This window comes from Schistocerca serialis, chromosome 4 (assembly GCF_023864345.2).
Source record: "Schistocerca serialis cubense isolate TAMUIC-IGC-003099 chromosome 4, iqSchSeri2.2, whole genome shotgun sequence".
Taxonomy (NCBI): domain Eukaryota; kingdom Metazoa; phylum Arthropoda; class Insecta; order Orthoptera; family Acrididae; genus Schistocerca; species Schistocerca serialis.
In genome coordinates, this window is record NC_064641.1 from 111098085 (window position 1) to 111115877 (window position 17793).

The following is a 17793-nucleotide window of genomic DNA, read 5'->3' on the forward strand; positions in this document are numbered from 1 at the left end:
CTTTAGAATGAAGGAACATAGATGTACTATAGGAACCAATATTAGGTCCACTCTTGTTTTATATAAATGAGCTGCTTTAATATACACTTAAAAAAGGATGCACCACAAAGGAACTGCCTGAATGGGACAGAGATCAGTAGATGCGAAGTACATTACAGACAAATATATGATTACTATTTTAGAAAAATTAGATGATTTATTCAAGGGAAACTGTTTCACAAACTAAGCAAGTCAATAATGCATTGGTCCACCACTGTCCCTGGTGCAAGCAGTTATTTGGCTTGGCATTGATTCATAGAGTTGTTGGATGTCCTCCTGAGGTTGCATTAAATTGTCAAAATCCCAAACTGTTGGGGTTCTGCCCATAATGCTCCAAATATTCTCAGTTGGGAAGATACCTTGTGACCTTACTCACCAAGGTAGGGTTTGGCTAGCATGAAGACAAAAACTAGAAACTCTTGCCATGTCCACAAGGGCATTATCTTTCTGAAACATAAGCACAGGATAGCTTGACACGAAGAGCAACAAAATGGGGTGTAGAATCTTGTTGATGATGTACCATAGTGCTGTAAGGGAGCCATGGGTAAAAACCAAAGGGGTCCTGCTATGAAAATAAATGGCATGCCATCACTCCTGCAGGCCATGTGGTGGGTGACAATCAGGTTGGTATCCCACCACTGTCCGAGACCTCTCCAGACACACCCTTTCTCTACAGTCTCATTGACTGGAGAAGCATTGTCTTCAATGATGAATTACGCTTCAAACTCAGCCCCGATGACTGGCAAAGACTTGTCTGGAGATGCTCCGGACAGCAGTGGGATACAACCTAACCATAATTTGCAATATGGCCTGACAACCAGGAGTGATGATCTGGGGTGCCATTTATTTTCATAGCAGGACTCCTCTGGTTGTCACCCACAGCTCCCCTAGAGTACAGTGGTATGTTGACGATATTCTACCTTCCATTTTGTTGCCCTTCATGGCAAGCCGTCCTGGCCTTACATTTCAGCCCACTCACACATGATGAGAATTTTTACTGTGTGTCTTTGTGGTTGCCAAATCTTACCTTGGCCACCAAGGTCACCAGATCTCGCCCAATTGAAAACGTTTGGGGTATTATTGGCAGGTCCCTTCAACCAGCTTAGGATTTTGACATTCTTAACACCAGTTGAATAGAGTTTGGCACAGTATCCCTCAGCAGGACATCTAAAATCTCTATCAGTTCATGTTGTTGTTGTTGTGGTCTACAGTCCTGAGACTGGTTTGATGCAGCTCTCCATGCCACTCTATCCTGTGCAAGCTTCTTCACCTCCCAATACCTACTGCAACCTACATCCTTCTGAATCTGCTTGATGTATTCATCTCTTGGTCTCCCTCTACAATTTTTACTCTCCACGTTGCCCTCCAATACTAAATTGTTGATCCCTTGATGCCTCAGAACGTGTCCTACCAACCGATCCCTTCTTCTAGTCAAGTTGTGCCACAAACTTCTCTTCTCCCCAATCCTATTCAATACCTCCTCATTAGTTATGTGATCTACCCAAGCTGAATAACTGCTTACATAAGGGCCAGTGGTGGGCCAATGTGTTGTTGACTTACTCAGTTTGTGAAGTTCTTTCTCTTGAATAAATTATCCAATTTTTCTGGATTTCTCATCATTTATTTACCAGTACATGTATATCACATCTGCTGATATCTTTTGTAATGCATCATTTTTTGCTCTTAGTGTGTATCTAAGAAGCTGAAATAGCTCTCTTTGCTGATGATGCTGACTTCATAATCAAGCCTAATGGAGAAACTACAAAACTTAAAAATGTATATGAAGTATTCCTGAAAATGATTAACTAGTTTTCTGCAAAGGGACAATAAAACACACTAAATGTTACAAATAATTCATAATGCAAATCGTAAATGAAACAGAATATAAATATGAATGTAGTGTATTATTTTTAACACATGGCCATGGAAAAACGCGAAAAGACTTTTCAAATAACACAGTAAATGCTACGAAACAGTTATTGTTAAGTCAGGAGCAACAGTGAAAAATGTTACTGATGTCAATCTACACGACAAAATGTGAACAAAAAAATTGATGTGTATTGTGGATGTAACACTCTGTCCAACCATCCTGATTTAGATTTTCCATAGTTTTCTTAAGTAACTTCAGGCAAATTCTGGAGTGTTCCTTTAGCAAGACCATCAGGACCTGTTGTATTATCTTAAAGCATACTTATGTATATTTTTTTGACCTATTTATTTTCATTGTTTTATGATGAAAAATCATTTATCATTGTAAGATGATCCCTGAATGAATGAATGAATAAAATAAAAAAACTAAACAAATGTGGCTAAAAATAAGACAGGTAACTGCCTAGCAGAACTAAAGTTTCCAGAATATAATAATCAACATAACACACAGTCATGACATTAAAATATAGATATGACTTAATGTATCACTTATGCATGACTAAAGAAATATGGAAAATGAACTTTAAAATGAAACAGATGTGTCTTTTGTTTGGCAGATGCAGCATCCTAGATATAGGCAAACTGAACAGATGCAAGCATACCCAACATTGAATGCATCTAAATTATGAAGGAAAGTACTTCATATGTAGAAAAGATAAATGAAATCTTTGCTCAGAGAGAGCAGACAGCATAGTTCCATGCGATGGAGCAAATTTATCGGCAGCAGAAATAATAGCATCACCAGTATCTCAAAAACAACAGTTCCATCAGTATCAGAACCAGCAGCTCAAACACCACTACACATAGCAGAAGCAGTGGCTCTTCCTACTCACACAGAAAAGGGAGACAAAATATTTCATTATGATTCACACCAGAATAGCAGTCCAAGCCATGTGGGACATCTCTCTAATGTATTCAAATTGAGTCTCCAGTGCCCAAAAGCAGAACTAACAACTCATGTGCAGAGAAAAAATATCATATTTATGTAAAAGTGAACCAGACTCAAAGTCTATATTCTATGAAAATATAAAATACCTGAATAATAAAATAGACCAACTAGTAATACATCTAAAAGATGAAAAAAAATATGGAATTATTTCTGATGTTTTATATTTCTTTGAATATCATATTACAAACGGAATTCACGTGTTACAGATCAAAAAGTTTTATTTATCTGCTCATTACTGTAGATCTAGTATGGAAAAAGGTGGAGTTACAATGTTTTTAGAAACAATGTAGGATATAAATCTCTAGATTTAAGCGAATAATTTGCTGAGCAGAACATTGATGTGTATGGCATCAAGATAACAGTAGATACTGGAACAGTCCTTGTGCTGTCAATTTATAGACAGGTGTGATAAGTAAGAGTGATTCATTGTTTCTCAGAAAAACATTCAAATTTCCAACAGGTGCCCTTCAAACTGGCAGTGCAAGAACTGTGAAATGATGACATACTTCCTTCAGTAGAGTCTAAAAGGAAATGTCAGTAAATAACTAATAACATTTAAAATGGTAATATTGTATGACGTGGAAATTAACATAACTGGTATTTCAGCAGATGGCTTCTTAGCATTTGCCTGTACAAAGAACTACAATGAGTAGATTACAGTAATTTCATGCTTGGAAAAATTGATAATGAGTTACGTCTGCTTAGCCTGTTGTCGAAAATAGTTCCTTAGCAAACACTAAAAACAGTACATTATGGTGCAGTCTTGAAGATTATCACTTGTTTGCAAAGGATTGTGTTTCTCTTTTCATATAAATACTGCATAACCATTATGAAAGATTTCACTGTTCCGTCTATCTATGAAAGATGCAAAAGTCATTTTATTTTTATCAGTACATGCAAAAAATATATAATAACTAAATAAATTAGAAATTTGTTGAATGCTTTTATGTTAATCTGTTCCTTGAGTGAAATATTCCACTTTCGAAGTGCAAATGAGTCAGTGACAATTATTTCCTTCAATAGAAAAGACACCGTACTGAAATGTTTACTTACTGCTGCAACTTCTTTCTGTATAAAAATAATTTAAAACCAGAAAGAAACAATATTGACTCATGTCATTGCTAACAAAGCTTTATGTTGGGAGGATATGCTGTGTGAGATAAGATTTGATTGTAAAATGAGTGCTTCCTTCAAACGTAAAAAGTATGTAAAATGTGAAGTACTAAGTTCCTTGTTTTAAAAAATAAATGGCTTTCTCTTGCAGGTGTCAATATGCAATAATGGCAATACCACCAAGTGAGGTGCAGAAAATATATTTCATGCCTCCTTTGCCAGCTCAACACAAGAAGCTCTTAGATCACTTTCCTGCTGGCCATATGATAAAATTTGTGGCAACCTACAATGAGGTTTGTAGCATTCCTGCTTTAATTGTGTTATATATAGCCAGTCTGCTTTTCCTTTTTGTAACTGAGTTTTTAAATACACCAGTGTGCAGAACTTAAGGGCAAAAGTAACTTTTGCGTGATATGTCACTGCCGAGTAATACAGCCCAATGAAACTTTGACCCTACATGTAGAGAACAGCTATAGCATAATACAGAAGGTAACTGAAATAAATACACAAGAGATGAATGGAAATGACACTTTTATTCAAAGACAGTATGTTAGCAGAGTAATTTTCTGGAGGTATCTGATTGGAATGACAAGACTTGTTATCATAAATGAGGTAAAAATTGTTGCACAAACTCTTGTACAATTCAGTATGTGGAATAAAACACTGAGCATCCACAACAACATAAAATATAGTTACACAAGTGAGGCATAGACTCTAAATTCTTGCATTCCCGCTAGAACCCTGCCTGGGAGGGGCAGGACAGAAAATTACATTTTCAGTCCAAAAATCTTATTACACCACATGATGGCAAGTGTTTTGCGAAAGGTTTTGTTATCATGTTTGTCAGAATTTGGTGTGAAGATATGTGTTCAACAGTGACTTGGACAGTTTTCATTTTATCTCTTATAAATTGCTGTCTATAATCTTTGCTTCAACTCTTGTAGCCACTAGTCTCAGACAAATAAGATTTTTTACACACACATTAACAAGTTAAAAACTGTTACAGAAACTCTTGCACAAGTCAGTACATGAAATAACAACACTGAGCATCCATAGCAGTCCAAAAGATATTGATGCAAACAAGGTGCATGTTCTAAGTTTTTAAATAATAATTACATTGAAGTCACCATGATTTATGATGGTCCCCTGGACATTATAAAAGGTGGGACTTTGCTCTGTAATTTGGTCCAACGCTGGCCACAAGATTGGTAAGGTAAGGCATTGCATTCTATTCCCTCATCAATGAGGCTGACAACTGCTCGATAGTTGTTGAAACTGGATACATAGAAGCCTTTGGCCTGCTTAGCAGTTTTATGTAGGACCAGAATTTTCTTGGGTTCTTGGCAAGATCTTTTGATAAAGTCAATACCATCACTGCATGATAATGATGGGAATGTTACCGATGATGGTGCCACTAAAGCGGAGTTACTAAATTTCCATAATTCCTTCACAAAAGAAGATGAAATAAATATTCCAGAATTCAAAACCAGAACAGCTATTAGCATGAGTGACATAAAAGTAGGTATCTTAGTTGTTGCAAAATAACTCAAATCTCTTAAGAAATGCAAGTCTTCCGGTCCAGATGGTATACCAATCAGGTTCCTTTCAGAGAATGCAGACACAATAGCGCCTTTGTTAGCAATCATGTACAACCTCTCACTTGGCAAAAGATCTGTCCCTAAAGACTGGAAAGTAGCACAGGTCACACCAATATTCAAGAAAGGAAATAGGAGTAACCCATTGAATTACAGACCCATATCACTGACCTCAATTTGCAGCAGGATTTTGGAGCATATACTGTACTTGAACATTATGAATCACTTTGAAGAAAATGACTTATTGATACATAACAAACACAGATTCAGAAAATATCATTCTTGTGTAACACAGCTAGCTCTTTATTCCCATGAAGTAATGAGTGCTGTCAACAAGGGATCTCAGATAGATTCCATATTCCTAGATTTACAGAAGGCTTTTGAAACCATTTCTCACAAGCGACTATTAATCAAATTGCATGCATATTCAGTATCATCTCAGTTGTGTGACTGGATTCATGATTTCCTCTCAGAGAGGTCACAGTTTGTAGTGATAGATGGCAAATCATCGAGTAGAAGAGAAGTGATATCTGGCGTTCCACAAGGAAGTGTCATGGGTCCTCTGCTGTTGCTGGTTTACATAAATGATCTAGTGATAATCTGAGCAGCCCCCTTAGACTGTTTGCAGATGATGCTGTAATTTACCATCTAGTAAAATCATCAGATGATCAATTCCAATTACAAAATGATCTAGAGAGAATTTCTGTATGGTGCAAAAAGTGGCAATTGGCACTAAAAAAAAGAAAAGTGTGAGGTCATCCACATGGGTACTAAAAGAAATTTGATAAATTTTAGCTATACGATAAATTGCACAAATCTAAGGGCTGTCAATTCGACTAAATACCTAGGAATTACAATTACGAGCAACTTAAATTGGAAAGACCACATAGATAATATTGTGGGGAAGGCGAAACAAAGACTGCGCTTTGTTGACAGAACACTTAGAAGATGCAACAAACCCACTAAAGAGACAGCCTACATTACACTTGTCCATCCTCTGCTGGAATATTGCTGTGTGGTCTGGGATCCTTACCAGGTAAGATTGACGGAGGACATCGAAAATGTGCAAAGAAGGGCAGCCCGTTTCGTGTTATTGTGCAATAGGGGTGAGAGTGTCACTGATATGATACACGAGTTTGGGTGACAGTCACTGAAACAAAAGCAGTTTTCTTTGCGGTGAGATCTATTTATGAAATTTCAATCACCAACTTTCTCTTCCGAATGCAAAAATATTTTGTTGACACCCACCTACATAGGGAGAAATGATCATCATAATAAAATAAGAGAAATCAGAGCTTGAACGGGAAGATTTAGATGTTCCTTTTTCCCACATGGCATTCGAGAGTGTAATGGTAGAGAAGTAGTATGAAAATGGTTTGATGAACCCTCAGCCAGGCTCTTAAGTGTGAATTGCAGAGTAACCATGTAGATGTAGATGTGTAGGTGTGTAGATGACAGTGGTAGTAGTTGTATGTTGCACATCAATCTTTTTACAGATGGGCAAATTTCTGTTAACTTTTGCCAGTCATCATTTGTGTGTTCCTTTTTGAACTGAGAGTGCAACAGTCTCTGTTTCCTCAGCAATTTCTAAATTTTATTTTTAAACTGTGTTGTGTCTTTCCCACCCATGATACACTTAATGGCACATACGTCTCCAGAACACAATCTACCATTCATTTAAATTTTGCCCAATGTCCTTCACACTGGAACTAAATGAAGTACATTCATTTTCTACGTACAGTGCTAACAACTGCTTATCTGTTCTTTGTAGCAAAAATACTCTCCTAGCCTTCTCGATGGATTTATTAATTTTAGTAAACATTGTCATTCAGATGACATCCCAATCACTAATCCCAGTTTCTTTATGGACTCCATCAACAAAATCAGGCTTGTTTGAAGAAAAGAAGATTGAGGTTAACATCCCGTCAACATTGAGGTCATTAGAGATGGAGCACAAGCTTGAATTGTCAGGGATGGGGAAGGAAATTGGCCATGCCCTTTTAGAGGAAGCATCCTAGCATTTTCGTGGAACAATTTAGGGAAATCACAGAAAATCTGTATCTGGATGGCTGGACATGGGTTTGAACCACCATCCCCATAAATGCGAGTCCAGTGTGCTAATCACTACACCACCTCGTGTGGTGCTTGTTTGTAGTCATGAGATCTAAAATACTTCCATTGTATCTGGACTGTTGGACTAGCTGCTGGAGACAATCTTTGGGCAATGTTTTCAGAAGTACTTCACAAACTTATCTGTCCATACCACCTGCAATAAACATGAAGATGTGGGCTCCAATAAAACCACAATCTGGGTATTTACATGCTAGTGAGTGTAGATTTTCTTTGAATAATTCTAAAACTGTTTTGGCAGAATCAGGTGGCCAGTAAAAAACATCTGATAACTAACATGAGTTCACCTAAACCTGTTAACACGTCCAGATAACTTCACAGTAGAACTCAGTATTGACTTCAATAAACTTTTGTGATTAGACTGACTTCTACAGAAATTAAAGCTGGTGAGTCCTCAGTTTTTATTTTACAATGTTGCAGACAATGAAAGCATTTGTTGATATTGTGTACCCTTCATGATACATATAAAGCATTGTGGGGGACTGTGAAAACAGTTGTATTGTAATGTTATTACATACATTAATTTTCTTTTGACGTTGTGATTTGAAATTACAGAAATTCTTAGTTAGTTGTGCTTCCTGTGCTTTGAATATTTTCAGTATTGTTGTATTTTTGAAGTATAATGCAAATGTTTTGTTTTTAAAAATAACCTATGGTACTTTATCAACAGTTTCATTCAGCATCTCTCTATCTATAGTGCTATTCTTTGTTTTACACCTAGTATGCAGTAGTTATTGTGTTTTTAGAGTTTTTTTACAGATACTGAATATCATAGATGATACCTCCCATTATGAATTGTTTTACTATGTACATATATATTTGGGGCATGATCAGTTATATTTTTTAACTTGAGCCATAGTAGTTCAAAATATTAATACAAAGAAGTAAATCTTTTGAGTTCCTCTTTAAGATAAGACACTGCTGCTTCTTTATCTACTTTAATAAACATTTTAAATGCTTCAGATATTTTTTTCACCCCAGACCATGATTCACCAGTGTCCTCCATAATTTGGTTTCAATATCAACACAAAGAGTTCCAATGACAGTTCTGGTAATGATGTTTTCATATTTTAACTAATTCCTGCCATAACTAGTTTGCTCATAATTCTTGGTGTTTGCTGACACTAAGATTGTGACCATCATAAAAAAGGACTACATCCACAGAGTGAGGGACTGTCATGCAGCCCATGTGTGTGCATCTAAGAGGTAGTAGACAAATAGTTTTGAAAATCAGGATTAAAGACAGAGATAAAAGTAGCTGACAAAAAAGCCTCTGTGAAAATCTGGGAAGGAAGTATGACAGATGGTGGCATATGCTAGCCAACTGCAACAGTTTGTGGAAGGACACTGTGAATGTTTAATACTTATATTGATACCCCTACTGTTGGGAACTGGTAAGTCTCCTGAGGCAAACTCAACAGTCTTACCCTGCCAGTCCAAAAAGTTTCAAGACTGGAGTAATAAAAAAATAGAGAAATGTGAACATGGTGGTTTTAAATCTTCAGATGTTCTACACAGTCTCCACCATTTGAGTACAATGCACAGGATGGTCGTACAAAATATGAAACTTCCATAAAAGTCCTTTGGGATCACATTCACACCTTCTTCTGTCTTGGAGAACCATCCGAGAGGTGTACTGCATGTTTCTGTTTTGTGGTAGATTCATACTCATAATACCAAGTCTTGTCCCCCATGATGAAATTTTCCAGAAAGAATGTTCCATGTTTTTCCTTTCAGTCAAGTCATGGCAGCCATCCATGCATCATAATTTTTTGTCATTGCAGGGGATACAGAGAGACAGTATTGTGGACTTTCGAACACATTAAAAAAAAAACTGTCTTAAGCAGCTAATTTGACAGCTCAAACTCAATGGGAATAGTTTAGACCTCATAGCTACAAACAGACCTGACTGTATCACCAGTGTCATTATAGGGACAGGGATTAATGACCATAATGTCATCAAGGCAACTGTGGTTACTAAATTTAATAAATCAAGAAGGCAAGGAGAATATTTCTTCTAGAAAGAGGAGATAAGCAGTTGTCACCATCCCACTTAGACAACAAATTTACATAATGTAGTTCCAGTTTGATGAATACGGAGGAATAAGGGTAAAGTTTAAACAGATTGTAAATCATGCTCTGGAGAAGTATGTACCTAATAAGTGGGTTAAGGATGGAAAAGACCCACTGTGATTTTACAACAAAATTTAAAAAATGCTGTTGCAGTCTTGCTAAATGACAACAGGCTAATGCTACTAGAGATTCATGTGTCTGTAAAATAATCAGTGTGCAAAATGTACAACTACCATAATCAGACATTAGCAAAAGTTTTGAGAAAATTCTGATCCTATGTGAAATTACTAAGCAGATCTATGGCTTCTATCCTGTCACTCATTGGCCACTCTGGTGTGTCAGTGGGAGATAGCAAAAGGAAAGCCAAAGTTTTAAATTTCACTTTTAGGAAATTGTTCACACATTATAATGATACAAACATACCACTGTTTGACCACCATGCAAACATGGAGGACATAGTAATAGCCATGGATGAAGGGCAAAAGTCAGATTCCATATTCCTACTTTTCTGAAAAGCATTTGCCACTGTACCCCACTGCAGACTGTTGGCACATGGAGTAGGTTCGAAAATATGTGTGTGGCTCAAAGACTTCTTAAGGAATAGATCCCAGTACATTGTCCTCAGTGGCAAGTGTTCATCAGAAACAGGGGTATCATCAGGAGTGTCTTAGGGAAACGTGATAGGACCACTGTTATTTTCTGCATACATAAATGATCTGGTGGACAGAGTGAGCAGCAATCTTTAGGTTGTTTGTTAATGATGCAGCACTGTACAGGAAGGTGTAATATGAGATGACTTACACAAAATTTCTGGGTGGTCTGATGAATGGCAGCTAGCTCTAATGTAGAAAAATGCAGGTTGATGCAGATGAGTAGGAAAAACAAGCCCATAATTTTCAAATGCAGCATTAGTAGTGTGATGCTTGACATAGTCACATCAATTAAATATCTAGGCATAACATTGCAAAGTGATATGTATGAAATGGAACAAGCACATAAGGACAGTTGTAGGGCAGGCAATGGCTGACTTTGGTTTATCGGAAGAATTTTGGGAAAGTGTGGTTCATCTGTAAAGGAGACCACATATAGAACACTAGTACAACCCAGTAGTGTTCAAGTGTTTGGGATCCACATCAGTTGTGATTAAAGGAAGTGACTGAAGTAATTCAGAGGTGGGGTGTGTATTGGTACTTGAATTACGTAACCATTATGGCACCTCAACTCAACCTCTTGATACCAGCAATATTATACTGTGTTTCTGTAAAGTAGTTAACATATTTCTGAGACAACATTCAGATTTGATTTCATTTGTGATACATCAATATGTTTATATTGCAATGATATTATTCTTATGTGTATTCTTTCTTTTGTCACTATGATCTTTGACGTACTTGTAACTCTGATTTTTGGGCGCGTAAGCGATTATTAGTTAGCAGTTAGAGTGTCGGTCCTTGAAAAAGTCAAGTCTTGGACGTCATGTTGGAAGGACACATAACGTAGTCATCTTATAAAATGTGAACTTTAACAGTGAGGAAGATGTTTTCAAGTATGTTTTGTATTGTGAAGTGATGTTTTGTGTTTTACGTCATATTGCAATAAAAGCAATTAAAAGGAAGTGTAACTTAAATTCGGAGTGCTGATTATTTATTTATTTATTTATTTATTTTTTTATTTATTTATTTTTTTTATTTTATTTTTTTTTATTTTTTTTTTTTTTTTTACATCACTATTGTGCTAACTTTGAAAGGTTTAATCTTCAAGAATGGTTTGTGAAGTGCATCTACAAAACTTTTGAATATAGCAGAATAAAACCTAGGCCTTTTTGCACCCGAGCTTGGAATCATCACCACCTAGATTTTCGACGATTGAGCCATGAGTTTACAATGAGACCAGCGTGGGAAACACGAAAAGATGATGCCTAGTTTATTTATTATTACATGAAATGATTTTATTAACTGTGCTCTAATGACACCTGCCACATAATAAATTTGTTGTTGCCTGAAAATGCAGTATTTAGCAGCATGAGCAACACCACAATCATTATTAAATTTTTGACCTTTGTTGTGGTAGGGTTGTTAGAGGTGCAACATTTGTTACTGACATGTTTGAACAACATGCAGATATTACAGAGATGCTTTGGGAAATCAAATGGGAGTCCCTGGAGAGAAGTTGACATTCTTTTAGATAAACATTATTGAGAAAATTTAGAGAACCAACATTAAGTTGACTTCAGGTCGTTTCTGCTTCCACCAACATACATTTTGCATAAGGACCATGAAGATAAGAGAAATGAAGGTTCATATGGAGGTATATAGTTAGTCATTTTTCTTTCACTCTATTTGTGAGTAGAAAAGGAAAGGAAATGACAAGTAGTAGTATAGGGTAATTTCCGCCACAGACCGTATGGTGGAGTGTAGATGTAGATGTAGAAAGTGTGTGGGACAAACTTTTTGCACACACTTTTCTTTTCATCAAAACATTCTGGATAATGCCTTGAACACTTGATTAGTAGTGTTCAGTTCATTGGACTATTGTCATTTGTGACACAACAATGCTGACACGCTACAGCTGCATAATCACTACTCACCACTCACTACCTGCTTACAACTGACTAGCCAAATGCACATCTGTTGTCTACAGCAGTTAGTTCAAGTAGCCTCTGCAGTTACTGCACTGACATTGCTTACACACCAGGAATAAAGGCACTCTCAGAATTTTTTGGATGGAAGATGTTTACCTTGTAACTTTCAAAAACAAAGCTGACATAGCCAACCAAAATTCATATTGTACGGCAGCTTGAAGGAGCTATGTTTGCTATTACTGTGCAGTGCAATAATATTAATGGAAACACCATTAACTTGCATAATTGTGTATGATGTGGTAAATGTAAAGCAAAATGTGAAGCAAAATTTTGAAATATAACTTTAGTTTGTAACTGAATAAGCTTGCCAAATTTTTTACTGAAGCTTTGGTTACTTTCTGTTGTGGGGCTAAGTAAATTACTTTCCTTGGAAGTATTTTCTAGACTCTCTTCCAGAGCTTGCTTACTTTGTATGCACTAAAAACTTAAATGTCACATAATGTCGTACAGAATCAATTTGCTCTCTCCAGTAGGGTGTGTTCTGATTTGAAACTTCTAGGTTCGAGTCCCAGTCTGATACATAGCTCTACTCTGCTATGAAGTTTCATAATGTCTTTTAGTCATCATTCAGTGCTAAACCAAATGCAATCCTAAATTCACAAAAATTAGAGCATTAAATGTATTATGCAAAATCGGGCAGGTTAAAATTTTTCTGGTATTAAAATGCAAAAACACAAAAATGTTTGAACATATAATAGATTACTTTTATACATATATTAGGAGAAAAATAACTGTTTTGATAAAAGCCACTGGTTCTCCTCTAATATTACCCTGCTGCTCTTTTTATCAACTGCTTTGTACTGTGCAGTTACATAACTCTATTGATTTGAGGAACCACTATGATCAGTCTACATGCTTGAAAAGTTAATGAACAGTTTAGTACCAACATTAGTGTCAATCTACATTTACATTCTCAAGTGTAGATATTCTGATAAATGAAGAATGTTGATGTACATGCATATGTAGATGTAGACTAGGTGAAAAGTAATCTAGCAGCAATTCCCATAATTATCAGTGCTAGTAATTAACATAAGTGATCATTTGTCATTAGTATACTTCACAAATGTTATATGCAATTGCTGCTTCTGCCTACTAATGTAAAACTTGACTTGTTCCACATTCTTGAAGGCTCCCCATCATGATAAGCTTTATGAACACAATGTGTTTGAAATTTGCTGCCTCTTGACAGGGATACAGAAATTATTTTTTACTTATAGTATTGGGGTTTGTGAATTACACAGTTCATCTTAAGTGTAGTCTTACTAAGAGTACTGGCACAGAAGTGTAAGAAACTACAGGTCCTTGGAATGGGTCCTACAAGATCTTTGGTTACCAACCTTATGCAATATTTCTACTGCACTCTTCTGCAGAATAAACACATTTTTGATCTTAGCTGCAATGCACCAGAAGATAATGCCATAGGAAAGTACAGAGTGACAGTATGCAAAGAACACCAATAGTGCCATCTCGATATCAACAGGAGATTTATACTAGGTCTGTTCAAAAAATTTCATAACTTTGTCGATGAAATTTTTCTACTTTTAACTTTGAAATACTGTCCTCCACAATTGATACACTGCTTCTAACACTGTTTTCACTTCTGGAACCAGTATTGGTATGTTTCTTGCTGGATTGTGCGAAGCACTGCCTGAGAATTTTCTTTTATTTTGTCTATTATTGCAAATCTTCATCCTTTCAATGGAATATTCAGCTTTGGAAATTAAAAAAAAGTCCACATGCAGCTGGTCTGGAGAATATGGAGGATGAGGCAGCACAGTGATTTTGTGCTTTGTGCAATAGTCATGCACCAACTGGGATGACTGTGCAGGTGCATTATCACGTCGCAAGAGACATGAATTGTCTTGCCACAGCTCAGGCCATTTCCTTCTCACATCTTCTTGCAGGTGTCACAACACAACCCAATAGTACCATTAATTAACATTTTATTCCTGTGGCATGATTCATGATGAAATAATCCTTCAAAGCCAAAGAAAACTGTCAGCATGGCTCTGACATTTGACCTGACTTGATGAGCTTTTTGTGGTCCTGGAGAACCTCAGTGAAGATTGAACCCTGGTCTCAATATCATAATTGTAGACCTACAGCTCATCACCAGTTATGATTCTCATAAGAAACATTTCATTCTCATTTGCGTGATCCAAAAGCTCTTCACAGATTGCAAGGTGAAGGTCCTTCTGGTCTTGACTCATGAGCCATGGGATAAACTTGGCAGCAACACACATTCCAAGATGCTGTGTCAATATTTTATTACATGATCCAAGTGAAATGTTACATTCTTCTGCAATGTCTCAGTCAGTCAGTCTTCGATATACAGGCACAATTTTGTTGAAATTTCCTGACATGAGTGTCATCGGTAGACATTGAAGGGCATCCCGAACAAGGGTAACCTTTGACTTCAGTCTGGTGATTTTTAGATTAGATTAGATTAGATTTACTTTCATTCCAATTGATCCGTAGTGAGGAGGTCCTCCAGGATGTGGAACATGTCAGAAAAACAACAATACATGACAAATATTTAAACTAAAACAAATAAGCTAATGTACCATTCCACAGGTCCCAAGTGGAATGATCGTCATTTTTTAATGAACACTAAGAGTCATTTTACAAATACTATTGCACTGAATTTAAAATAAAAAAGTTTTTTATTTATTTATAAGGTAAGAAACATGTAATACAACTACTGTAATACTTATTTACAATGAACACATTACTGCACTGAAATGGTGCAGAAGTTAGATTATACTTACACACACACACACACACACACACACACACACACACACACACAAATTTTCAGTGAACACATTACTGCACTGAAATTGTGCAGAAGATATGTTGTACTTATATACAAATCAGTTGGTTTTCCTCAGAAATTCATCAATGGAGTAGAAGGAGTTGGCCACCAATAAATCCTTTAGGCTTCTCTTAAACTGAATTTCATTGGTTGTTAAGCTTTTTATGGCTGCTGGCAAGTTATTGAAAATGTGTGTTCCTGAATAATGCACACCTTTTTGTACAAGACTAAGTGACTTTAAATCCTTGTGAAGATTATTCTTATTTCTAGTATTGATTCCATGAATTGAGCTATTGGTTTGAAAAAGTGATATATTTTTAATGACAAATTTCATTAAGGAATAAATATATTGGGAAGCAGTAGTTAGTATCCCTAGTTCCCTAAACAGGCTTCTGCAGGATGTTCTTGAGTTCACACCACATATAATTCTTACTGCACGTTTTTGTGCCCGGAAAACTTTAGCTTGGCTTGATGAATTACCCCAGAAAATAATCCCATATGACATTATGGAATGAAAGTAAGCATAGTATGCCAGCTTTTTCATTTTTATATCCCCTATGTCTGACACAATTCGCATTGCAAACAGAGATTTGTTAAGACGCTTCAGCAGTTCTGTGGTGTGCTCCTCCCAGTTGAATTTATTATCAAGCTGTAATCCCAAGAATTTAACACCGTCCACTTCTTCTATCTTCTTGTCATCATATGTTAGACATATACTCTTGGGACACCCCTTACAAGTTCTGAACTGCATGTAGTGTGTTTTTTCAAAGTTTAGTGACAAAGAATTGGCTAGGAACCAGTGATTAATGTCTAAAAATATTTTATTGGCTGATCTTTCTAAGACTACACTTGATTTGCTATTTATTGCAATGTTTGTATCATCAGCAAACAAAACAAACTTGGCATCTGGTAATGTTACTGATGAAAGGTCATTGATATACACAAGAAAAAGTAAGGGCCCCAAAATGGAACCTTGTGGGACCCCACATGTAATTAGTTCCCAGTTGGATGATGCCTGATAGCTTGATACATGTCTCTTTCCTAATAACACCCTTTGTTTCCTGCCAGAGATATAAGATTTGAACCATTTTGCAGCATTTCCTGTTACACTATAATATTCTAGTTTACTTAAAAGGATATTGTGATTTACACAGTCAAATGCCTTTGACAGATCACAAAATATACCAGTTGCCTGCAATTTTTTGTCTAATGAATTAAGTACATTTTCACTGTAAGTGTAGATAGCCTTCTCAATATCAGAACCTTTTAGAAATCCAAACTGTGACTTTGACAGTATGTTATTTGAGATAAGATGGTTATAAAGACGACTGTACATTACTTTTTCGAAAATTTTTGAGAATGCTGGCAACAGTGAAATTGGACGGAAATTTGATGCTATTTCTTTATCTCCCTTCTTAAACAGTGGCTTAACTTCAGCATATTTCAGCCATTCGGGAAATATTCCACTGATAAACGACTGGTTACACAGATAGCTTAATATGTTACTTAGCTCAGAATCACATTCTTTAATTAACTTTGTTGATATTTCATCATACCCACTAGATGTTTTTGATTTTAAAGATTTTATGATGGACATTATTTCTGTTGGGGTAGTGAGGGTCAAATTCATATTATGGAAGTTACTTGAAATGTCTGGTCTAAGGTAATCCATAGCAGCATCTACCGAACCTGACAACCCCATCTTTTCAGTAACAGTTATAAAATGTTTGTTAAAAAGTTCTGCAACACTTAAACCGTGTGAACCATTAATAACACTGAACTTGGCTTAAGCACTCATCACCCTAGGCTTCCTGCCTCATTTAGCATGTCTCTGTAATGGTGTTCTTGAGTTTCACACAAAATTTAATGCTGGCACATTGCTGCTCTAACTCTGCTATCTTGAAATTTGCAAACTGTGCAACACAACATGCCACTCAGTACAGCACTGGGCAGTAACTGACAGATACACAACATTGAAATTTCTGACAGTTACAGATTAAACACAGGTGTGTGCAGGGATGCCAACTGCATCTCACTCCAGCACACCTTTTGTGTGAAATTATGAATGTTGTGGAATTTTCTGAACAGACCTTGTGCAAATGCAACACAGGCTGAACTAAGCTTTTTGATTTATTTATTCCCTTTTTAGTATCCCCCCAGTTTGTTATCCAACTGTATGCTTAGAAACTTCACACATGGAATGTCATGTAGTGTGTGATCATTGTTTTATATTTTTGGCACATTAATTAATTTTAAGAATATAATTTTTCGTTAAGTTAAGAAATGATCTGTTCTCAGTGAAGAAATATAGTGGAACCCTGCATAGTGAGTATAATTCATTCCAGAATATTACTTGTAGTATGAAACACTCGTTAAGCAAAACAATTTATCCTGTATAAATTAACGTAAAATACAGTAATGTGTTCCATGCAGAAAAAGTACTAAAAACTTTATCTTATTCATGCCATTTATTCAAAGAAAATTATACATACAGTGTTATGTACTTTAT

The 17793-nt window shown here is 36.2% G+C and overlaps 1 protein-coding gene across 1 annotated transcript in view; it reads left to right on the top strand.

Annotated features, from left to right (window-relative positions):
• The window catches only part of LOC126474296 (amine oxidase [flavin-containing] A), a 263151-nt gene that overhangs the window by 159807 nt on the left and 85551 nt on the right, over window positions 1-17793 (top strand). Inside the window, exon 6 of the mRNA XM_050101761.1 lies at window positions 4182-4323. Coding sequence (XP_049957718.1) covers window positions 4182-4323 — 142 coding nt within the window. The remainder of the gene's footprint in view (window positions 1-4181; window positions 4324-17793) is intronic.